The sequence below is a fragment of the Salmo salar genome, chromosome ssa01 (genome assembly GCF_905237065.1).
Source record: "Salmo salar chromosome ssa01, Ssal_v3.1, whole genome shotgun sequence".
NCBI classification, from domain to species: Eukaryota; Metazoa; Chordata; class Actinopteri; order Salmoniformes; family Salmonidae; genus Salmo; species Salmo salar.
Window position 1 is genome coordinate 148859579 of NC_059442.1, and position 26290 is coordinate 148885868.

General features: G+C 43.6%; 1 protein-coding gene across 2 annotated transcripts in view; it reads right to left on the minus strand.

Annotated features, from left to right (window-relative positions):
- The window catches only part of LOC106567816 (ceramide transfer protein), a 54697-nt gene extending 28794 nt beyond the window's left edge, over window positions 1-25903 (minus strand). The window contains exons 1-5 of one of the 2 annotated variants that reach the window (XM_014137581.2): window positions 25576-25903; window positions 25194-25376; window positions 23799-23933; window positions 10904-11020; window positions 5293-5370 (exon numbers count right to left, since the gene is read on the minus strand). In XM_014137581.2, coding sequence (XP_013993056.2) covers window positions 5293-5370; window positions 10904-11020; window positions 23799-23933; window positions 25194-25310 — 447 coding nt within the window. In that variant the 5' untranslated portion in view covers window positions 25311-25376; window positions 25576-25903. The remainder of the gene's footprint in view (window positions 1-5292; window positions 5371-10903; window positions 11021-23798; window positions 23934-25193; window positions 25377-25575) is intronic. The other variant, XM_014137589.2, reaches the window with a different exon arrangement.
- Between the last annotated feature and the right edge of the window lie 387 nt (window positions 25904-26290).

Below are 26290 nucleotides of genomic sequence, written 5' to 3' on the forward strand. Positions count from 1 at the left end.
GTATAATTTTTAAGTATTTAATTTGCATTTTATTGCATGACATAAGTATTTGATACATCAGAAAAGCAGAACTTAATATTTGGTACAGAAACCTTTGTTTGCGATTACAGAGATCATACGTTTCGTGTAGTTTTTGATCAGGTTTGCACACACTGCAGCAGGGATTCTGGCCCACTCCTCCATACAGACCTTATTCAGATCCTTCAGGTTTCGGGGCTGTCGCTGGGCAATACGGACTATCAGCTCCCTCCAAAGATTTTCTATTGGGTTCAGGTCTGGAGACTGGCTAGGCCACTCCAGGACCTTGAGAAGCTTCTTACGGAGCCACTCCTTAGTTGCCCGGGCTGTGTGTTTCGGGTCGTTGTCATGCTGGAAGACCCAGCCACAACCCATTTCAAATGCTCTTACTGAGGGAAGGAGGTTGTTGGCCAAGATCTCACGATACATGGCCCCATCCATCCTCCCCTCAATACGGTGCAGTCGTCCTGTCCCCTTTGCAGAAAAGCATCCCCAAAGAATGATGTTTCCACCTCCATGCTTCACGGTTGGGATGGTGTTCTTGGGGTTGTACTCATCCTTCTTCTTCCTCCAAACACGGCGAGTGGAGTTTAGACCAAAAAGCTCTATTTTTGTCTCATCAGACCACATGACCTTCTCCCATTCCTCCTCTGGATCATCCAGATGGTCACTGGCAAACTTCAGACAGGCCTGGACATGCACTGGCTTGAGCAGGGAGACCTTGCGTGCGCTGCAGGATTTTAATCCATGACGGCATAGTGTGTTACTAATGGTTTTCTTTGAGACTGTGGTCCCAGCTCTCTTCAGGTCATTGGCCAGGTCCTGCCGTGTAGTTCTGGGCTTCCTCATGATCATTGATGCCCCACGAGGTGAGATCTTGCATGAAGCCCCAGACCGAGGGTGATTGACCGTCATCTTGAACTTCTTCCATTTTCTAATAATCACGCCAACAGTTGTTGCCTTCTCACCAAGCTGCTTGCCTATTGTCCTGTAGCCCATCCCAGCCTTGTGCAGGTCAACAATTTTATCCCTGATGTCCTTACACAGCTCTCTGGTCTTGGGCATTGTGGAGAGGTTGGAGTCTGTTTGATTGAGTGTGTGGACAGGTGTCTTTTATACAGGTAACGAGTTCAAACAGGTGCAGTTAATCCAGGTAATGAGTGGAGAACAGGAGGGCTTCTTAAAGAAAAACTAACAGGTCTTGGTAGGTGATCAAATACTTATGTCATGAAATAAAATGCAAATTAATTACTTAAAAATCATACAATGTGATTTTCAGGATTTGTGTTTTAGATTCCGTCTATCACAGTTGAAGTGTACCTATGATAAAAATTACAGACCTCTACATGCTTTGTAAGTAGGAAAACCTGCAAAATCGGCAGTGTATCAAATACCTCTTCTCCCCACTGTATGTAAGAATGCTGTTCATCGATTACAGCTCAGCATTTAACGGGACGCCCCCAGGTGGTGAGGGTAGGAAACATCTCCACCCCGCTGATCCTCAACACTGGGGCCCCAAAAGGGTGCGTTCTCAGCCCTTTCCTGTACTCCCTGTTCACCCATGACTGCGTGGCCATGCACACCTCCAACTCAATCATCAAGTTTGCAGACGACACTACAGTGGTAGGCTTGATTACCAACAATGACGAGACGGCCTACAGGGGGTGAGGGCCCTTGGAGTGTGGTGTCAGGAAAATAACCTCACACTCAACGTCAACAAAACAAAGGAGATGATCGTGGACTTCAGGAAACAGCAGAGGGAGCAGCCCCCTATCCACATCGACGGGACAGTAGGAGAAGTTGGAAAGTTTTAAAGTTCCTCGGCGTACACATCACGGACAAACTGAAATGGTCCACCCACACAGACAGCGTGGTGAAGAAGGCGCAACAGCGCCTCTTCAACCTCAGGAGGCTGAAGAAATTTGTCTTGTCACCAAAAACGCTCACAAACTTTTACAGATGCACAATCGAGAGCATCCTGTCGGGCTGTATCACCGCCTGGTACGACAACTGCTCTGCCCACAACCGTAAGGCTCTCCAGAGGGTAGTGAGGTCTGCACAACGCATCACCGAGGGAAAACTACCTACACCACCCGATGTCACAGGAAGGCCAAAAATATCATCAAGGACAACAACCAGCCGAGCCACTGCCTGTTCACCCCGCTATCATCCAGAAGGCGAGGTCAGTACAGGTGCATCAAAGCAGGGACCGAGAGACTGAAAAACAGCTTCTATCTCAAGGCCATCAGACTGTTAAAACCTCTTGAAGTTCGCCTAGGATAGGGGGCGCTACTGCGATTTTTGAAAAGAATTCGTGCCCATTTTAAAACGGCCTCCTACTCAAACTCAGAAGCTAGGATATGCATATAATTAATAGTTGTGGATAGAAAACACCCTAAAGTTTCTAAAACTGTTTGAATGGTGTCTGTGAGTATAACAGAACTCATATGGCAGTCAAAACCCCGAGACAGATCATAACAGGATGTGGAATTCTGAATTGTGGACTCAACTTCATCACTTTGCCTATAAATCACACCGTGAGCTATGGTTCATTGAGCACTTCCTATGGCTTCCACTAGATGTCCCCAGTCTTTACAAAGTGGTTTGAGTCTTTTACTGTGAAAACTGACAGAATGAGAGTCTGTGGAACGTGGTCACATGGGGAGGGCCATCACCATTATGATGCCGGCGCCCCTGGCTACCCTCCCCTTTCGAAACGTTTTGAAAGACAATGCAATCGTCCCCCTTGAATATTATTGGAGCTCTGGTTGAAAAAGGCCCTAAAGATTTATGTTATACAACGTTTGACATGTTTGAACGAACAAATATTTTTTTTCCCATTTTGGTAAGAGAGGAGTCCCGTGGACGACGGTACATTTGGTGCAGCCTTCAGAACGCGCTAACAAGAAGAAGCTATTGGGACATAAAGGATTAACTTTTTCGAACGAAAATACATTTGTTGTGGACCTGGGATCCCTGGAAGTGCCTTCTGATGAAGATAATCAAAGGTAAGGGATTATTGACAATAGTATACAAGAGTAGATTTGATATGCGATTGTTCCAAGATGGCGCTGACCTGTAACGGTAGCCTATTTTTCTGAGTATCGCATCCCTTTTATCGCAAAGTGTGATTACCCAGTAAAGTTATTTTTAAATCTGGCATTGCAGGTGCTTTCAAGAGATGTTAATCTATAAATCTTAGAATGACAATATTACATTTTAAAAATGTTTTCGAATAGTAATTTAGTAAATTGTAGCGCTGTTTCACCAGATCCATTTGAGGGAAAATAGTTAGTCAACGTCACGCGCCGATGTAAAATGCTGTTTTTATATATAAATATGAACTTCATCGAACAAAAGAATGCATGTATTGTGTAACATGATGTCCTAGGAGTGTCATCTGATGAAGATTGTCAAAGGTTAGTGCTGCATTTAGCTGTTTTTTGGTTATTTGTGATGCATGTGGTTGGTCGGAAAATGGCTATGTGGCTACTTTTACGATATACTCCTCTAACATAATCTAATGTTTTGCTTTTGCTGTAAAGCCTTTTTGAAAATCAGACAACGTGGTTCGATTCAGGAGAGGTGTATCTATAAAACGATATAAAATAGTCCTATATTTGAAAAAAAATATTTAAAATTTTGTTATGAATATGGCGATAGGATTTTTCGCTGGATGTTGATCCCGCATATGGGACGGAGACCGTCAAGAGTTAAACAGCCATCACTAACATTGAGTGGGTGTTGCCAACATACTGACTCAAATCTCTAGCCACTTTAATAATTCAAAATTGGATGTAATAAATGTATCACTAGTCATTTTATATATGTTTACATACCTGACATTACTCATCTGATATGTACTCTATACCATCTACTGCATCTTGCCTATGCCATTCGGCCATCGCTCATCCATATATTTATATGTACATATTCTTATTCTTTCCTTTGTTGTTGTGAAATGGTTAGATTACTTGTTAGATATTACCGCATGGTCAGAACTAGAAGCACAAGCATTTCGCTACACTCACATTAACATCTGCTAACCATGTGTATGTGACCAATAAAATTTGATTTAAGGATTCCATCAACTACCAAGATCCCAGTATCAGAAGCAGATTCGTTTGAAAACAGTGTAATGTTACACTGCTCTCTCTCTGTGTTTACATTTTCCTCTCTTATTTTAACTTGTTCATTTTTATGAGGACAGTCTTTAACCCAACAGTAAGTGCTTTGACGAATAGCACATTTTGATCTCCTTCCATATTTGTCGTGGATTTGTCCCGGGCAATGGTGCCCTCTTCTGGTTGTCTTGAGTCACTCACTTGCATTCCATCTGTTACTGGCGCGAACAGACGTGTTTTCACCCCCGACTTCATTGATGCAAAAGTCAGCACAGTACAAGCAGTCAAAGCCAACTGTTTCTCCCTGCCATCCAGACAGGCAGTATCTAGCAACTTGAAAGCTAACACTGCATCCGGGAGAACCATGTCGTACTTGTGCATCCTAGTGTACCTCTGTTCGAAATCCATTATGTAGTCCGTCATTGCAACCGAAATGTCTCTAGTAACACTGTCAAAGTTTGAATATGCCTCGTAGGCACAGTCTTTCTCTTCTCTAAGAAACACAGAATCCAGTGCTCTAATCAAAGTTCCTATACCATCATCCTTGTTCAAATCCTCCAGGGTTATTTCCAGTGCTGTATCTCTCGCTCTTCCCTTGAGCGATAATACCAATGCAAGTGCTTGCCTTTTCTTGTCCAGATTAGTAACCCGTGTCCAGATTCCAAGTTCATTTTCCCATCTTTCATACAACCTCTTCTCGTCGAACCGAGGTGGCACATTGTAGTTATTAGCTATCCTCTGCTACCAATGTTAACTCAGTGACACAACGACTAGGTTCCAGTTTAACAACGTTTACTAAACCGTATTAGCACACTCCATGCTTGCCATTGCACTCAGGCCAGGTCCATCAACAACGAGACCCCTGTGCAGGCGCACTAATAACAGAGTGATATCCCCGTAACAGAAATATAGGGATACTTAAAACATGAACTTAACAGTGGAAGCTTTGTCCTTCATTCTGAGTGTAAACAATAGGTGCCACTCACTCCCCCCTTATCTGTCCTGTTTATAAATGTTGAGAACATCAAATGACAACTCTGGATAAAAGGACGGACGCACACACACACACACACACACACTATATTAAGAGTACTGTGCTATATGGAAATAGATCAAACAGTAGCTTTGGGTTTAGTATAGATAGACTTGCCATTAAACACACTGCTGATGGAGGGACTAGTGAGGTCCTCTGGATGACTCCACTGTCTATCCTCCCGTCTCTAAGGCTCTAGTAGAAACAGACACATCACACATGGTTAATACAGTTACCTATGACTGAATGCTATGCGAAATGACAAACAACTCTCAACCAACTATGTACCACAAGTGACGATCATGGAATTTTGGACGACGGTTATTTGTCAGCCAAATGACCGTGGTCACCGTTATAACCGTTCGAATAGCATTTTTTTTTTGTACGTACGTAAGAAAAAAATCCCCCAAGAAAAAATATATACTGTCAAGGAGGTGTGTAAACAAAACTCCTTAAATTTGGCAAGATAAGAAGTTGGGACATCACACACACAAAGTCAGAAGTTTACATACACTTAGGTTGGAGTCATTAAAACTTGTTTTTCAACCACTCCACACATTTCTTGTTAATTAACAAACTATAGTTTTGGCAAGTCAGTTTGGACATCTACTTTGTGCATGACACAAGTCTTTTTTCCAACAATTGTTTACAGACAGATTATTTCACTTAATCACAATTCCAGTGGGTCAGAAGTTTATATACACCAAGTTGACTGTGCCTTTAAAAAGCTTGGAAAATTCCAGAAAATGATGTCATGGCTTTAGAAGCTTCTGATAGGCTAATTGACATAATTTGAGTCAATTGGAGGTGTACCTGTGGATGTATTTCAAGTCCTACCATCAAACTCAGTGCCTCTTTGCTTGACATCATGGGAAAATCTAAAGAAATCAGCCAAGACCTCAGAAAGAAATTGTAGACCTCCACAAGTCTGGTTCATCCTTGGGAGCAATTTCCAAACACCTGAAGGTACCAGATTCATCTGTAGAAACAATAGTACGCAAGTATAAACACCATGGGACCACTCAGCCGTCATACCGATCAGGAAGGAGACGCGTTCTGTCTTCTAGAGATAAACGTACTTTGGTGCTAAAAGTGCAAATCAATCCCAGAACAGCAAAGGACCGTGAAGATGCTGGAGGAAACAGGTACAAAAGTATCTATATCCACAGTAAAACGAGTCCTATATCGACAAACCTTAAAAGGCCACTCAGTAAGGAAGAAGCCACTGCTCCAAAACCGCCATAAAAGGCAGACTACGGTTTGCAACTGCACATGGGGACAAAGATCCTACTTTTTGGAGAAATGTTCTCTGGTCTGATGAAACAAAAATATAATTGTTTGGCCATAATGACCATCGTTATGTTTGGAGGAAAAAGGAGGCTTGCAAGCCAAAGAATCAAATCAAATCAAATGTATTTATATAGCCCTTCTTACATCAGCTGATATCACAAAGTGCTGTACAGAAACCCTGCCTAAAACCCCAAACAGCAAGCAATGCAGGTGTAGAAGCACGGTGGCTAGGAAAAACTCCCTAGAAAGGCCAAAACCTAGAGAGGAACCAGGCTATGAGGGGTGGCCAGTCCTCCTCTGGCTGTGCCGGGTGGAGATTATAACAGCACATGGCCTACATGTTCAAATGTTCATAAATGACCAGCATTGTCAAATAATAATAATCATAGTAGTTGTCGAGGGTGCAAGAAGTCAGTAACACAAGAGTAAGTGTCAGTTGGCTTTTTCATAGCCGATCTTTGAGAGCATCTCTACCGCTCCTGCTGTCTCTAGAGAGTTGAAAACAGCAGGTCTGGGACAGGTAGCACGTCCGGTGAATAGGTCAGGGTTCCAGCAGGTCTGGGACAACAGGTCTGGGAGAGGTAGCACGTCTGGCGAACAGGTCAGAGTTCCATAAGTCATCCCAACCGTGAAGCACGGGGGTGGCAGCATTATGTTGTGGGGGTGCTTTGCTGCAGGAGGGACTGGTGCACTTCACAAAATAGATGGCATCATGAGGAAAGAATATTTGGATATATTGAAGCAACATCTCAAGACATCAGTCAGGAAGTTAAAGCTTGGTCGCAAATGGGTCTTCCAAATGGACAATGACCCCAAGCATAATTCCAAAGTTGTGGCAAAATGGCTTAAGGACAACAAAGTCAAGGTATTGGAGTGGCCATCACAAAGCCCTGGCCTCAATCCTATAGAAAATTTGTGGGCAGAACCGAAGAAGCGTGTGCGAGCAAGGAGGCCTACAAACCTGACTCAGTTACACCAGCTCTGTCAGGAGGAAGGGGCCAAAATTCACCCAACTTATTGTGGGAAGCTTGTGGAAGGCTACCTGAAACGTTTGACCCAAGTCAAACAATTTAAAGGCAATACTAACAAATACTAATTGAGTATGTAAACTTCTGACCCACTGGGAATGTGATGAAAGAAATAAAAGCTGAAATAAATTATTTTCTCTACTATTATTCTGACATTTCACATTATTAAAAGAAAGTGGTGATCCTAACTGACCTAAGACAGGGAATTTTTACAAGGATTAAAATGTCAGCAATTGTGAAAAACGGAGTTTAAATGAATTTGGCGAAGGTGTATGCAAACTTCCGACTTCAACTGTGTGTGTGTGATAGATAAGATATATATACTGCTCAAAAAAATAAAGGGAACACTTAAACAACACATCCTAGATCTGAATGAAATAAATAATCTTATGAAATACTTTTTTCTTTACATAGTTGAATGTGCTGACAACAAAATCACACAAAAATAATCAATGGAAATCCAATTTATCAACCCATGGAGGTCTGGATTTGGAGTCACACTCAAAATTAAAGTGGAAAACCACACTACAGGCTGATCCAACTTTGATGTAATGTCCTTAAAACAAGTCAAAATGAGGCTCAGTAGTGTGTGTGGCCTCCACGTGCCTGTATGACCTCCCTACAACGCCTGGGCATGCTCCTGATGAGGTGGCGGATGGTCTCCTGAGGGATCTCCTCCCAGACCTGGACTAAAGCATCCGTCAACTCCTGGACAGTCTGTGGTACAACGTGGCGTTGGTGGATGGAGAGAGACATGATGTCCCAGATGTGCTCAATTGGATTCAGGTCTGGGGAACGGGCGGGCCAGTCCATAGCATCAATGCCTTCCTCTTGCAGGAACTGCTGACACACTCCAGCCACATGAGGTCTAGCATTGTCTTGCATTAGGAGGAACCCAGGGCCAACCGCACCAGCATATGGTCTCACAAGGGATCTGAGGATCTCATCTCGGTACCTAATGGCAGTCAGGCTACCAGAGCACATGGAGGGCTGTGCGGCCCCCCAAAGAAATGCCACCCCACACCATGACTGACCCACCGCCAAACCGGTCATGCTGGAGGATGTTGCAGGCAGCAGAACGTTCTCCACGGCGTCTCCAGACTCTGTCACGTCTGTCACGTGCTCAGTGTGAACCTGCTTTCATCTGTGAAGAGCACAGGGCGCCAGTGGCGAATTTGCCAATCTTGGTGTTCTCTGGCAAATGCCAAACGTCCTGCACGGTGTTGGGCTGTAAGCACAACCCCCACCTGTGGACGTCGGGCCCTCATACCACCCTCATGGAGTCTGTTTCTGACCGTTTGAGCAGACACATGCACATTTGTGGCCTGCTGGAGGTCATTTTGCAGGGCTCTGGCAGTGCTTCTCCTGCTCCTCCTTGCACAGAGGCGGAGGTAGCGGTCCTGCTGCTGGGTTGTTGCCCTCCTACGGCCTCCTCCATGTCTCCTGATGTACTGGCCTGTCTCCTGGTAGCGCCTCCATGCTCTGGACACTACGCTGACAGACACAGCAAACCTTCTTGCCACAGCTCGCATTGATGTGCCATCCAGGATGAGCTGCACTACCTGAGCCACTTGTGTGGGTTGTAGACTCCGTCTCATGCTACCACTAGAGTGAAAGCACCGCCAGCATTCAAAAGTGACCAAAACATCAGCCAGGAAGCATAGGAACTGAGAAGTGGTCTGTGGTCCCCACCTGCAGAACCACTCCTTTATTGGGGGTGTCTTGCTAATTGCCTATAATTTCCACCTGTTGTCTATTCCATTTGCACAACAGCATGTGAAATTTATTGTCAATCAGTGTTGCTTCCTAAGTGGACAGTTTGATTTCACAGAAGTGTGATTGACTTGGAGTTACATTGTGTTGTTTAAGTGTTCCCTTTATTTTTTTGTGCAGTGTATATATATAAATAAAATACATTTTATACTCTCCTCCGCTCCTGACTGTATGTGCTGCAGGCAAGGGGGGTGTTGCCTAGGCAACTGAAGACTCATTTGCTACAACACCCTGCTTGTTTCAGCAAGAAGCAAGTCCATTTTACAGCAGAAACTGACTCGATCGCATGAATGCCCAGCCATCCTGTCTTCAGTCAGCTGTTTGAGTAAAGTCATACCGTATAAAAAATATAATGACAACTGTGATGGAAACAGGAAGTTTCAATACAATTTTATAAATGCGGAAAGATCCTTTGTTTGTTCAAGATGATGGGATCTTTGTGTGTCGGTAAAATGTATTATGTGAGAAAATGGCGATGGAAACACCTTTATGTGCAAATATTGATATAATTACCATCATATCAAAGTAAACTTGGAGTCACACGATGACAAGGTGTGTGGTCCACTACGACTCCGGAAACCATGCAGAATATTAGGCTGACGAAATAAGTTATGACGAACTTTACAGGGTGGTGAAAGTGTGCCTCCCGAGTCGCGCAGCAGTCTATATTTGCATAAAAATCTGTTGCCGATTGGATGGAAACCTAGATAGTGGTAAATATACTGAACACAAATGTAAAGGCAACATGTAAAGTGCGGTCCCATGTTTCATGAGCTGAAATAAAAGACCCTAAAAATGTCCATATGCACAAAAAGCATATTTCTCTCAAATGTTGTGCATATATTTGTTTACATCCCTGTTAGTGAGCATTTCTCCTTTTCCAAGATAATCCATCCACCTGATAGGTGTGGCATATAAATAAGCTGAATAAACAGCATGGTCATTACGCAGGTGCACCTTGTCCCGAGGACAATAAAAGGCCACTAAAATGTTCAGTTTTGTCACAAAACACAATGCCACAGATGTCTCAAGTCTTGAGGGAGCGTGCAATTGGCATGCTGACTGCAGGAATGTCTACCAAAGCCGTTGGCAGAGAACTGAATGTTAATTTCACTACCATCAGCCATCACCAACGCCATTTTAGAGAATTTGGCAGTACGTCCAACCGGCCTTACAACCATAGACCACGTGTAACCATGCCAGCCCAGGACCTCCATATCCGGTTTCTTCACCTGCGGGAATGTCTGAGACCAGCCACCTGGACAGCTGATGAAACTGAGGAGTATTTGTCTGTAATAAAGCCCTTTTCTGGGGAAACACTTCTGATTGGCTGGGCCTGGCTCCCCAGTGGGTGGACCTATGCCCTCCCAGGCCCACCCATGGCTGAACCCCTGCCCAGTCATGCAAAATCCATAGATTAGAGTTCAATTAATTTATTTCCTTATATGAACTGTAATTCTGTAAAATAGGATGTTGCATGTTGCGTTTACAAGTTGTGGCAATAAAACATGTCATTTAAAGAAGAATACAGCAGAGGAAAGAACCAAGTTAGATCCATTCCATTTCAAAATGACAGAATTCAAATACAATACAATCAGAAAGACATATTGCAGTCTCTGGTGATGTGTCTCTCTTACCCTGTGTAGTTCGATGGAGTTGATCCACTGGTGTCTGTGTTCTGAGTCTATGGCTCTCAGGTACCATACACTGTCATTAACACTGATGTCAAGCCTGCACTCATCAAACTCAAGGGGCTGAGGGTAGAGATAGAGAGAAAGGGTAGAGAGAGAAATATGATTAGTATATATAAATCACATCAACAAAACATTTAACATAGTGGGCCTGTCAAAAAGAAAGAGGGGGGGGGGGATTTGAAGGGTAAACTAAGTGCTGTTATTGTGAAGTGGAAACGTCTCGGAGCAACAACAGCTCAGCCGCAAAATGACAAGCTCACTGAACGGGACCGCCGAGTGCTGAAGCACCTAAAAATAGTCCGTCCTCGGTTGCAACACTCACTACCGAGTTCCAACCTGCCTCTGGAAGCAGAGTCAGCACAAGAACTGTTCGTCGGGAGCTTCGTGAAATGGGTTTCCATGGCCGAGCAGCCGCACACAAGCCTAAGATCACCATGCGCAACGCCAAGAGTCAGCTGGAGTGGTGTTAAGCTCGCCGCCATTGGACTCTGGAGCAGTGGAAACACGTTCTCTGGAGTGAGGAATTACGCTTCACCATCTGGCAGTCTAACGGATGAATCAGAGTTTGGCGGATGCCAGGAAAACGCTACCTCCCCTAATGCATAGTGCCAACTGTATAGTTTGGTGGAGGTGAAATAATGGGGATGTTTTTCATGGTTCGGGCTAGGTTCCTTAGTTCCAGTGAAGGGAAATCTTAACGCTACAGCATACGACATTCTAGACGATTCTGTGCTTCCAACTTTGTGCCAACAGCTTGGGGAAGGCCCTTTCCTGTTTTAGCATGACAATGCCCCCGTGCATAAAGCGAGGGGTCCATACAGAAATGGTTTGTCGAGATCGGTGTGGAAGAACTTGACTGGCCTGCACATAGCCCTGACCTCAACCCCATCGAACACCTTCGGGACGAATTGGAACGCCGACTGCGAGCTATGTCTAATCGCCCAACATCCGTGCCTGACCTCACTAGCTGAATGGAAGCAAGTCCCCGCAGCAATTTTCCAACATCTAGTGGAAAGTCTTCCCAGAAGAGTGGATGCTGTTATAGCAGCAAAGGAGGGACCAACAAGTGTGCGGTTAAAATTGGTAAAAAACACATTTCTTTCCACAGGGCCAGGGGGTGAGAAAGGGATGCAGCTTAAGTCCCACCCTCCTTAACATTTATATATCAACGAATTGGCAATGGCACTAAAACAGTCTGCAGCACCCGGCCTCACCATACTAGAATCTGAAGTCAAATGTCTACTGTTTGCTGATGATCTGGTGCTTCTGTCCACAACAAAGTAAGGCCTACAGCAGCACCTAGATCTTCTGCACAGATTCTGTCAGACCTGGGCCCTGACAGTAAATCTCAGTTAGACAAAAATAACGGCGTTCCAAAAAAGGTCCAGTTCCCAGGACCACGAATACAAATTCCATCTAGATACCGTTGCCCTAGAGCACACAAAAAAACTCTACATACCTCGGCCTAAACATCAGCGCCACAGGTAACTTCCACAAAGCTGTTAACAATCTGAGAAACAAGGCAAGAAGGCCTTCTATGTCATCAAAAGGAACATAAAATTCAACATACCAATTAGGATCTGGCTAAAAATACTTGAATCCATTATAGAACCCATTGCCCTTTATGGTTGGAAGTCTGCTCACCAACCAATAAAAATTAAAATTAAAAAAAAAAAAGGGACAAAAACTCAGAATGCAGAATCCTGCAAAAATATCCTCTGTGCACAACGTAAAACACCAAAAAAAGCATGCACAGCAGAATTAGGCCGAAACCCACTAATTATCAAAGTCAAGAAAAGAGCCGTTAAATTCTACAACCACCTAAAAGGAAGCGATTCCCAAACCTTCCATAACAAAGCCATCACCTACAGAGATGAACCTGGAGAAGAGTCCCCTAAGCAAGCTGGTCCTGGGGCTCTGTTCACAGTCAGACACCAGGACAGCAACACAATTAAACCCAACCAAATCATGAGAAAACAAAAAGATAATTACTTGACACATTGGAAAGAATTTACAAAAAAAAAACTGAACTAGAATGCTATTTGGCACTAAACAGAGTACACAATGGCAGAATACCTGACCACTGTGACTGACCCAAAATGAAGGAAATCTCTAACTAGGTACAGACCCCAACTAGGTACAGACCCCGTGAGCATAGCCTTGCTATTAAGAAAGGCCGCCGAAGGCAGACCTGGTCCTCAAGAGAAGACAGGCTGTGCACACTGCCCACAAAATGAGGTGGAAACTGAGCGGCACTTCTAAACATCCTGCCAAATATATGGCCATATTAGAGAGACATATTTCCCTCAGATTACACAGACCCAGAAAGAATTAGAAAACAAATCCAATTTGGATAAACTGCCATATCTATTGGGTGAAATACCTCAGTGTGCAATCAAAGCAGCAAGATTTGTGACCTGTTGCCACAAGGGTAACCAGTGAAGAACAAACACCATTGTAAATACAACCTGTTTATTTATTTTCCCTTTTGTACTTTTAACTATTTTGGAACATCATTATGTCTCTGTCTTTATTATTTTGGAACATTTGTAAGTGTAATGTTTACTGTTAATTTTGTATTGTTTATTTCACTTTTGTTTATTATCTATTTCACTTGCTTTGGCAATGTAAACATATGTTTCCCATGTCAATAAAGCCCCATATATTGAAATTGAATTGAGAGCGAGAGAAGGAGAGGGGGATAGATTAAACTGTAGAGTGAGTGAGGACGTTCTGACCCATAAACGCAGCAGGGAGATGTCAAATCTCTTTCAGTAAACAACAGCAGCATCCAAGTCTGAGACCAGGGTGTTTGACTGCTTTACTGTTTGTTTTGAATGGAGTGTGTGTGTGTTTGGTTTTACTATCCTTGTGGGGACCAGAAGTGCTCACAAAGATGGTAAAACAAGGACAATGTGGGACATTCCGCCAGTCCCCACAAGGAAAATGGCTATTTTAGGCTTAGGTTAATAATCAGGGTTAAGGAAAATAGGATTTTGAATGGGAATCAATTGTTTGGTTCCCACAAGGATAGTAAAACAAACGGGTGTGTGTGTGTAATAACCTGGCCAGTTAGTTCAGGTCAGAAATCTTCTTCTGATGTCGCAGATCAACAGCTATCAGAACCAGAGGACTACTAGAACGGGTACGAATCAATCCCTCGTATTCACAGCTAGAATTGGAGCAATAGTAGACGTTTCTGTAGTTAATGTAGAGGCAGAAAGTCTAGTAAGCAAATAAGTTGGCACTCCAATCACCCTTTCACCTCATTTAACACCTGATAAAGTTTCATGGCAGACCTGGACCATTTAACTCCGTTTTGTTTGTAGCTACATCTTGTTTGGCCAGCATTGTGTCAAGTCACTCCGGTTAACACTGACCGTGAAGTACGCAGAAAGTAGCCCATCACTTTTTCCAACTGATCTATTGATAGCACCTCCTTAATTTAGGGAGTCAATGTTGAGAAAAGTAACAAAAGTTTTGTTGTTCTCAATGGCTAACGTTATATCTTGAAAAAATGGCATGGTATAAAGGACTGTCAACACATACTGAACAGCACACGTTATAGACAGAAGCATGCAGACCAATCCAAACTCATCTCCCGGCATGTCCAGCCCATCTATTATCTCAGCCAATCATGGCTAGCGGGAAGGTTCCTGTTTTTTTACATGGCTAAACCAACTATGTTTGTAATTTAACAATTGTATCCATATTTATGGCTTGAATACAAGTTTGTTACTAAGGCACATGAATGTATGTTCAAATGACGCTCCTGTAAAGTAGTGACATATGCCTAGTTTCCTGAAACGAGTCACTTCTATTAAAAATAAAAACTGAAATATGGCATTTATATAAAGTATTCAGACCATTTACTCAGTACTTTGTTGAAGCACCTTTGGCAGCGACTACAGCCTCGAGCCCTCTTGGGTATGATGCTACAAGCTTGGCACACCTGTATTTGGGGAGTTTCTTCCATTCTTCTCTGCAGATCCTCTCAAGCTCTGTCAGGTTGGATGGGGAGCGTCGCTGCACAGATATTTTCAGGTCTCTCCAGAGATGTTCGATTGTGTTCAAGTCCAGGCTCTGACTGGCCTACTCAAGGACATTCAGATACTTGTCCCGAAGCCACTCCTGCGTCGTCTTGGCTGTGTGCTTAGGGTCACTGTCCTGTTGGAAGGTGAACCTTCACCCTGGTCTGAGGTCCTGAGCACTCTAGCTCAGGTTTTTAATCAGGTATCTCTCTGTACTTTGCTCCGTTCATCTTTCCCTCGATCCTGACTAGTCTCCCAGTCCCTGAAAAACATCCCCACAACATGATGCTGCCACCACCATGCTTCACCGCAGGGATGGTGCCCGGTTTCCTCCAGGCGTGATGTTTGGCATTCAGGCCAAAGAGTTTAATCTTGGCTTCATCAGACCAGAGAATCTTGTTTCTCATCATCTGAGAGTCTTTAGGTGTCTTTTGGCAAACTCCAAGCGGGCTGTCATGTGCGTTTTACTGAGCAGTGGCTTCCGTCTGACCACTCTACCATAAAGGCCTGATTGGTGGAGTGTTGCAGAGATGGTTGTCCTTCTGGAAGCTTCTCCCATCTCCACAGAGGAACTCTGGAGCTTTGTCAGTGACCATCAGGTTATTGGTCACCTCCCTGACCAAGGCCCTTCTCCCCTGATTGCGCAGTTTGGCCAAGCGGTCAGCTCTAGGAAGATTCTTGGTGGTTACAAACTAGTTCCATTTAAGAATGGAGGCTGTCTTCCTTCTTGGGGACCTTCAATGCTGCAGAAATGTTTTGGTACCCTTCCCCAGATCTGTGCCTCGACACAACCCTGTCTCGGAACTCTACAGACAATTCCTTCGACCTCATAGCTTGGTTTTTACTCTGACATGCACTGTCAAGTATGGGACATTATAGAGACAGGTGTGTGCCTTTCCAAATCATGTCCAAATCAATTGAATTTACCACAGGTGGATCCAATCAAGTTGTGGAAACATCAAGGATGATCAATGGAAACACGATGTACCTGCGCTAAATTTAGAGTCTCACAGCAAAGGGTCTGAATATTTATGTAAATAAGGTATTTCTGTTTTTATTTTTAACAAATTAGCAAACATTTCTAAAAAACTGTTTTTCTTCATCATTATGGGGTATTGTGTGTAGATGGATGATTTAAAAAACATGTTTTAATCAATTTTAGAACAAGACTAACGTAACAAAAAGTTAAAGGGTCTGAATACTTTCCGAATGCACTGTATATTAGTCGTAAGTAGCTAACTTATATGTATAACATTACTTGACCTTCTGTTGTATTTCTGATTTCTGGTCTGAAAGCCACACTGATATTGGCTAACTAGCTAGCTACTTCACACAAGTCACTGGTCTACTAGCATGGAATAGCCATGATCATAAACCCCAGTTCACATACAGAAGATGAAACAACACAACGATTTGTTTGATGTTAACCGTCTAGTTTTAGAACGTCTCATGTCCTTGGCTGGAGTTTCCAAGATTCAACATGTCAAATCTTTAGCCAAAGTTAAGGGCCATCCAGACCAAGGACGATAACTATAACGATAAATTATACATCACTATAAATGTTGTCGAGCATCCACACCAGCGGACCGTTTAACATTCTGCAGTACAACTGTCAATCAACTGAGCAACGCATCCTACTGCACGATGTAGGCCTATTAATAAGGTGGTAACAAGACCATTCAGTGCTCCAGGGTGTGTTCATTGTCAGTGACAACTGCAAATAATACTTAAATGTACACAAAAATATAAAACGCAATATGTAAAGTGTTGGTCCCATGTTTCATGTGCTGAAATAAAAATAAAAAGTAAAAATTCCATACACACAAAGGTTATTTTTCTCAAATTGTTAGTACAAATGTGTTTACATCACTATTACTGAGCATTTCTCCTTTCCCAAGATAATCCATCCACCTGACAGTTGGCATATCAAGAAGCTGATTAAACAGCATGATCATTACACAGGTGTACCTTGTGCTGGGGACAATAAAAGCCCACTATAAAATGTGCAGTTTGGGCAAACAACACAATGCCACAGATGTATCAAGTTGAAGGAGTGAGCAATTGGCATGCTGACTGCAGGAATGTCCACCAAAGCTGTTGCCAGATAACTTTCTTCTTTTTTTTTTTTTTTTACCCCTTTTTCGTGATATCCAATTGGTAGTTACAGTCTTGTCTCATCGCTGCAACTCCCGTACGGACTCAGGAGAGGCGAAGGTCGAGAGCCGTGCGTCCTCTGAAACACGACCCTGCCAAGCCGCACTGCTCGCTTAACCCAGAAGCCAGCCGCACCAATGTGTCAGAGGAAACACCGTACACCTGGCGACCGTGTCAGCGTGCATTGCGCCCAGCCTGCCACAGGAGTCGCTAGAGCATGATAAGACAAGGACAACCCGGCCAGCCAAACCCTCCCCTAACCCGGACGACGTTGGGCCAATTGTGCACTGCATGATGGGTCTCCCGGTTGCGGCAGTCTGCGACACAGCCTGGGATCGCAGCTAGCACTGCGCCACTAGGGAGGCCCCTGTTGCCAGATAATTTAATGTTCATTTCTCTACCGTACGTCCAACGGGCCTCAAAAACACAAACCAATGCGTACGGCGTTGTGAGGGCGAGCGGTTTGCTGATGTCAATTTTGGAAACAGAGTTCCCCATGGTGGCGGTGAGGTTATGGTACGGGCGGGCATAAGTTACGGACAACGAATACAATTGCATTTTATCGATGGCACAGCGATATCGTGACTAGATCCTGAGGCCCATTGTCGTGCCATTCATCCGCCGCCACTACCTCATGTTCCAACATAATGATGCACGGCCCCATGTTGCAAGGATGTGTACACAATTCCTGGAAGCTGAAAGTGTCCCAGTTCTTCCATAGCCTGCATACTCATCTTACATGTCACCCATTGAACATGTTTGGGATGCTCTGGATCGACGTGTACGACAGCAACTTCCACGCGCCTATTTTTCTTAAGGGATCTGTGAGCAACAGATACATATCTGTATTCCCATTCATGTTATATCAATAGATTATGGATCATTTATTTATTTCAAATGGACTGATTTCCTGATATGAACTGTAAAATCAGTCAAATCTTTGAAATTGTTGCATGTTGCGTTTATATTTTAGTTCAGTATACAAGTAATAAAAAATATAGAAATGTAGCAATTCAACAACAGACGCTGTTTAGCCTGCACATCTTTTACATCATGTCAATGCTTGCCTCGTTGCTCAAGTGGTTTGCAAGTGCCTTCCACTTTTTCGCTGTCTCTCAGTCTGTCCCGGGCGACAGTTCATTTGGCCTAGGCCTATTTTATATTTAGCAAGAGCAAGCCTGCTTCTCTTGACAAAAAGACCATTAGGCTTAGTATAAAAAACAAAACATGTCCTATAGCTTTTGTAGCCTATAGCTTTTCCTGGGATTTCAAGTGAAGAGGAATAGCGGAGGCTTGCATAGCCTATAGCACATGGGAACAGCTAGCGCTCTCTCCGCCTATTTTACAATCAGCAAGCAAGATCAAGCTGGAAATTCTCCTTGATAGGCTAGTAGAAGTAAATAAAATGCTTGAATTAAGTGTACAACAAGCTATTGTAGTCTAGCGTTTCCTGGGACTCCAAGGGCTAAGAGGAAAAGCTGTAGCTGAAAGGCAGCGGAGGTCAGGTGCGTAATTGCGCAAAGAGCACCGTGAAGACAGACCAGAGAGGTGTAGTCTAGCCCTAGAAGCATATGCAATCCATCATTCATTACCTTAATATTAGGTCTAATACTACTAATACTTCTTAGGGACAAGAAAATGATCACACCTAGGCTATAACACAATGCAATAATGCATTATTTTCCTTCTATTGAGTAAAGAATTCTAGTCTTGGCTGTAAACTGCAGTGAATATGCCATTTCAATAACCCCTTCAAATCAACTCTGATTGCCCCTGCTCTTCCTCTCCCTACAATATTACTGAACAACCCAGATTCAGCCATTCCTTGGACATGTTAAACCAATCAAAGAGCTTCCCTCTGCAATAACACCCTAAATGGGCTGGAGGGTTTGAGGTGGGCAAAGAGAAGAATGCTGAATTTACTGACATTGACATCTGTAAATGCTTCTTGAACTCTGATTTGCCAGCTTTGCTCAGATAGTATCACTGCCGATGGCCTTGGCTGAGAGAGAGCATCAATCAACAGAGGCTCCCTCCTGTTTCGTCTGTCTCCTAGCCCCTAAAGGGAGGAGAGCTGGAGCTAAATCTGGAGCTAATGATGGATACTAGTGTCATTCTGAGTGGCGAGGCCAAAGGCCTATATTATTCTGTTACACAAATCAGGCAGGGTTCTTGCTGATCTCCAGCCTTTTGAACTGAGGAATTGATCACTAAAGAGTGTGCTTTGCTGTAATCATAAGCAGGGTCACTCACACTTTTATTAATGTGCTGGGAATAAACAAAACGGACCATATTCATTCTCAGACCACCCAATGAAAAATAGGCCCAATTTCAAAAAGATCCAGGCATACAGAAGGCCTATGAACAATGCTGCATACCATTTTCATGTTTGCTTTTCTTGTAGGGTTGGGCAGAACCCAGATTTTCATACCGTTTCTGTACCATGCCAGGGTATACGGTATTATCGAATGGGCAAACAAATCAATTTAGGCAACAAGGATCTGGATCCAGGAGGGGATTGAATGTCTCTGCAGTAACCAAGAAGCTTGATCTTGACATCTAGCCACTTCACTAGCAAGTTACCAACCAAACGCAAACCTGGAGCCCTGAGCTGGATATCATTTATTTGACACATCTTCGATTTCTTAGTTATACTTCCATTTAGATTTAAGCAATGGCATCGCACCCACCAACCCCCGCAAAGAAAATCTTATTTTGAAATACAATATATCTCCCAAGCCTATTTTCTAGTACTGCTATGAAAAGCCAGAGTGACAATAGAACATGCACCTTCTTTAAACCTCAGTCCCACAGTCTGGTGGACCACCTGCTTGTGTGTAGCCAGGACAGCAGGCTTTACTCTTTCACAAACTGGTTGACCTACACACACATCCCCCTTCTGTTCAGTTGTGTTTATGCTTTGAGAAGTCACACTTTAATAGCATTCAGCTGACAATCTAAATCCACACACAGAGAGACACAGAGAATGAATTAGAGAGAAAATGCCCATGCTGCAGATCGACAAGGATCTGTGCTATTTGACCACTCAACCGATACACTGGCTCGAGCTTCGAATTTACCACAGACCACACATACACACACCACCAGAGGGAGGGAATAAAAGCGAGACCTCTACGGTTCATTTCCCACCAAATCAGCTGAATGGCTGCAGAGCAGCAGCAGAGACTGCAGACAGACTGACAAAGACAGAGCAGGGGTTTAAAGCATCGTCAGCCCCATCTGGCTCAGAAGAGGCAGTGTCCCTCTGAGTTTCTAGCTCTCTTTTCCTGGGTCGTTTCTTTCTCGGTCTTCCACTGTTTTCTCTGCTTCCCTCAGCGCACGCACGCACACACACGCACACGCACACACACTGCGCGAGGTGCTATGAGCTTAAGTGTAACCCTGTGACCTCACATACACCTTCCTCTGTCTTGCTGACATGATACCATGTCTGTTAACACTGACAAGGAAGTAAAGCCACCTGCATGTTCTAACCTGACTGGTGATCACTGAGCACTGGAGAATGACAATGTGTGTGTATATTTTGCTGCCAAAACAGCCTCAGGCAAGCAGCAGACACCTCTTCCACTTCAGTGAGAGAGACACACTTTGTGTAACGGAGGAGTGTAAACCTTATTTGGGAGTCTTCAATACAAGAGGAATTGTAGAGTGTGTCAGAGCCACATGCACACTCACATGCAAAGGCTGATATTAATATACACATATACAGAGACATACAGAAAGGGACAGACATACAGAGAGAGGGAGGGAGACTGAGTGAAAAAATAGAATGAGTAAGAGAAAGTGTGGGGGGGTGTCTTCATTCCAGAATAAAGGCAATCTGTTCAATTGAAGAGCAGTAGATAGTATTCAATCCAGTCACAAGAACTTGGAACCCAATTGTCCTTCCTCATGACTCCTGCCTGCAAGCCATTCTCCCCCGCCTGGCTGGTGCCTGCAAGCCATTCTCCCCCGCCTGGCTGGTGCCTGCAAGCCATTCTCCCCCGCCTGGCTGGTGCCTGCAAGCCATTCTCCCCCGCCTGGCTGGTGCCTGCAAGCCATTCTCCCCCGCCTGGCTGGTGCCTGCAAGCCATTCTCCCCCGCCTGGCTGGTGCCTGCAAGCCATTCTCCCCCGCCTGGCTGGTGCCTGCAAGCCATTCTCCCCCGCCTGGCTGGTGCCTGCAAGCCATTCTCCCCCGCCTGGCTGGTGCCTGCAAGCCATTCTCCCCCGCCTGGCTGGTGCCTGCAAGCCATTCTCCCCCGCCTGGCTGGTGTGTGTGTGTGTCTCATTTGACATTCTAATCAGATTGTGTCTGAGCCATGGGGCATTTAATAATCCTATGGTAGTTTTTGTTGATTGTTTATGATCAATGCCATGGAAGCTTCAGTTTTGGAAAGTACACTCCCCAGGTCTGGAACATGGCCAACATTACAGTTGAAGTTAATATTTACAGTGGTAGAGAATGGATGAAGCTGAATAAATAAAGACTGAATAGGTTGACAATTCTGACCAGCCTGGGAACAGGTCACTCATTCATCCCGCTGTGTGTGTGTGTGTGTGTGTGTGTGTGTGTGTGTGTGTGTGTGTGTGTGTGTGTGTCGGCAGGCAACCGCAGGGTGCATGTGACGAGTCTAGTGTTGTAGTGCCAAGGTAGAGGTAAGTTGCATGCTTGCATACTCTCGCTTACAGCTCGCTGCGGCCGGCTAGCCCTTGTGGTGAATTGGGGAGCAGCTTCATGCACAAGTCTCAAAGCCAAGACAACGCAGGAGTGCACAAAGCCAAGACAATGCAGGAGTGGCTTCAGGGCAAGTATCTGAATGTCCTTGAGCGGCCCAGTCAGAGCCCGGACTTGAACCTGATAGAATATCTCTGGAGAGACCTGAAAATAGCTGTGCAGTGACGCTCCCCATCCAACCTGACAGAGTTTGAGAGGATCTGCAGAGAAGAATGGGAGAAACTCCCCAAATACAGGTGTGCCAAGCTTGTAGCGTCATACCCATGAAGACTCGAGGCTGTAGTCGCTGCCAAAGGTGCTTCAACAAAGTACTGAGTAAATGGTCTGAATACTTATGTAAATGTGATTTTTTTAATATTATAAATTAGCAAAAATGTGGAAAAAGTAAAGTGGTCTGAATGTTTTCCGAAGGCACTGTATATAGCAGTTAATTAATGAGTTACCATGAGAACCTGACCTTTGAACCCAACCTTTGTCATTCATGTCATTATCCTCCTTATAGTCAGTGAATGACATAACTGGACTGGTCAAATCTATGATAGCTGTCACCTAGCCTTGATCTTATACTGTTAGATCAGTGGTTACTTCAAGGAAAGAAGAATCAGCCCCTCCAGGATCATGAAGGGATTTTTGGTGAAATTTGTGGGCAAAACGGTAGACTTTGCTGCAGCAATTCTGACATTGTGCATGGCAGTATGTGATGATTTTGTCCAATTTGTCACAAAAAATGCACTGACAATGGAAAATGTTTGTTGACGTGTCGCTTTATTGAACCATATTATTTGTGTGGTGATGGGTTGAAATTGCAGTCCCTCTTTTTGTACTGCAGCAATGGGTCAGTTTTATGCGATAACGATTTGACAGTTTTATGCAAAAATAGTACAGTGGTCAAATTTGCAAGCCCTCACATAACATGCAGGGAATTGTTGATTTTGCAAACAAAATTGCCATCGCAGAATCCTGGAGAGACTGATGGATAGACGCATTGTGAAAGGATCTGAGTAGGGCTGAGTAGAGCCTAAGTTGATCCCTAGATAAGAGTGTTGTGTTAAAACCAGCAGTCACCTGAGGAGCTACTTACCCTCCAGCAATAAGTCTAAATCAGGAGTTCTGTGTTGTTGTTTTAAAATTTAAACAACAGTATTATGCACTCAACTCTCATTTCTTAGTTGTTTATAAGGAGGGCACATTTTAGATGCAATGCACCTCTCAGAGTTAATATTAAATGGATATCCATGTCAATAGTTGATCCCTCTCTAGCTTGTTACACTGTCCATAAAATACCACTTCCAAATCTTTCACATATCCATTCATTCAACTGGTTCTCAACTGGAGTCAGAAATCAATAAGAGCTCAGAAGTATGTATGTGATGGATCTTGATATTGGCAGGGCACCAAGACAAGACGTAAGACAAGACACTGTGTTGTAGGTTTGAAGTTGGATGTCTACTTACAGGACAGCCTTTCTAACACACAGGGAACTCTCTCTCATCATTAAGATTTGGACACAGACTTAAAAGGATCAATCAGCAATTGCTACATCAATTTCTGGACTTAATGAAATTAATGATATGTACCCATTGATTCTTGAAGAATCATCAGAACCCAGAATATAAGCTTATTTTACTCCAATGTTTGTAAACAAAGTAAATGTAAATTTATACTGTAAAGCCTCAAAACATGGTTTAAACTATAATGTTGATATCATGGATGGTCAGTCCCTGCATCCATAGCTCTGTCTATGAACTTTAGAGTGATTACATTTCTCCAGCCCCATCACTCAGCTTTTTACCGAAACAGTGGCGGGGAGGATGCTTTGTTATTATTTAAACTGCTGATTGGCCCTATAAGCATCTATAAAGTAGTACAGTAACATAGTATAGTAGTCTACTCTATAGTACTGTGCAGTGTACTCACAGTGATGACAGCCTTGCTGAGACACAGGGACCCTCTGCAGCCAAACTCTCTCTCGTCCTGAGACTTATAGTAGCTCAGAGTGTTGTTCTTCAGAACCACCCAGCGATCCTGCCAGCCGTGGATGTAGTTGGTCCACTGAAGGAGAGGTAATGGAATGCAAATTAAAGTTACTTAGCTCTGAGGGAGGGAGGAATTCACAATGTGGTCATGCTATAACGAGGATGCGCACAATAATCAAACACAATACACCTTTTTGCCCTATGTAATGACATATTGTTGGCACAAGTTGGCCACTTCAGTCTGAAAAAGCTAAATGAGACACTTAGATTGGACGACAACAACCACTTCAATCACACAATGGGTAGTTGACGAAACACTAGGAAGGTAGAATCATATGATTACCTTCTAAATTCATATCGGTTTGTTGACTACTGTTTTGATGCAGTATTCTACTGTGGCATTAGTCTGATGTAATAATCTGTGGCAAGCATGCACTCACAAGGCTGTGTGAAAGAGTTAACTATGTAAAGAGAAAACCCATTCATCCATCTAAAATTAATTTATCACATGTACAGGGCTTACTATGATAACGCAGGTGAGTTTAGCATGATTATGATGTGCTATACTCTCAACCTGTTTGGGTTGGCCATTAAGGCCACATAAATAGAATGATCATTCTATTTCTATGGACAGACTTTAGAATGGCAACCCACACAGCTTTCAATTAGATGCTTACCTAGATAATATTCTGCTTGCTAATGCCTAACGTTAGCGAGCTACCGTTTTGTTAAAGGCTTTCAGAAACCACGATCGAGTTAAGATGGGCCAGCTGTCAGCTAGACAGTGTGTGTGCCTGGTTTGGTTACCTTTGTTTGGCTAGCTAGTTTGAAATGTAAAAAAAATGTACAAACAACACAAAACAAGAGCTCGCGCGCTTTGGTTCTTGTGCACAACAACAGTAGGACTGACACTTTGTCAACCAACACTATCGTTTAATTAGTCCATATCACTACAGTAGGCTTATAGGCTATGTATATTATTGGCTAATAATATACATAGCGCAATTGCGGTGTATAGCCAGATAGGGGCTCTACGCTAAACTTTTTTTACTTGGAGCACATACATTGGGAAAATGTAGGCGCACACAACACATTTAGAAGCGCAAAGCTAATAAAGTTACAATCTTACATTTTTTTCTAGGCGCACCTAAACAATAATTACGGGTCGCACAGTAAAATATGTAGGCGCATATGCGAGTAAAATGGTCGCACTGTAGAGCCCTGCATATGGCTAGCTAGCTGTCTCTAGCTACCCATCTCAGCCACCTCGCTACGGTAGTTAACGTTAGCTAGCTAGCTAATTAACTCAAGTCAGGTTTGACGTCAGATCAGTTACCTTGCTGAGGATTCCACTGTACTCGGCGATTCCAACAACAGGCTGTCCGACTCCCGATTCCGCGGTCTCCAAATCTTCATCGGAACCCGAAGAATTCCAGCTCTGGTTATCCGACATTGTTAGTGTTGTCTAGCTAACTAGCTAGCTAGCTAGCTAGGAAGCGAACGTTGGCTGACAGTCGAGCTAAATGAATACAAACAACTAACGTTAGCTACAGAAAGTTAAAAAAATTACAGAGCGCAATAATAGCATCCGCGATAAGAAATAACTGTTACACATCTAACGTTACTAGCCAGATCTAACGACGTTAACTATATAAATGTCTTAGCTATGTCATAAAATTATTATTATTAGCTAGTGTTTGTCCAAATTGACTGTTCACCTGGAGGGCTGTTTGTGTCACTAGCCTGTGACGTTAGATAAGCTATAACGATAGCGGAGTGGCTAGTCAGGTAGGAACTAGCCAGGAATGACTCGCACCCGCCCCTTTATGTTTTCTTCTAGCCGCAAACCTTCCATCCAGCTTGAAATACTCAAAACACTAGCAGCTAGTTGAAATAAAGAATATCTGACTTGGTAAATGCAATAAAATCCCGTATTTACTACGACGAAAACATCTTTATATCAGTAAATATTTGTCTTTCTAGCGCGTCTGACAGCTACGCCATATTTACGCCTGTCGGATTCGCGCGTGGAAGGGGCGCTGGCTGCTCGGGTGACGTCACTAAATACATTCCCCCCAAAAAACAAGTAAACCCCTCCTACATATACAGTAAGTAGTACTACATATGCATTAAGTAGCATGTCATATCAATGATTACATTATTTCTCATTGACATGAGATCACTGATGGCATAGTCTGTAAGGAACAGTACACCGATATTTACTGATTCCAGTGTATTAGTGTGTTTGTGTTTCAGTAACAACCCATTAGAACAGTACCACTGAGGAAAACTACACCTAAATATATAATACCTGTGTTTTCATATAAAACAGACACTGTGCCATGAGTGGGAAATCAGTGATTTATGTGGGCCCAGGAGTGCCATACACACACACACACACACACACACACACACACACACACACACACACAC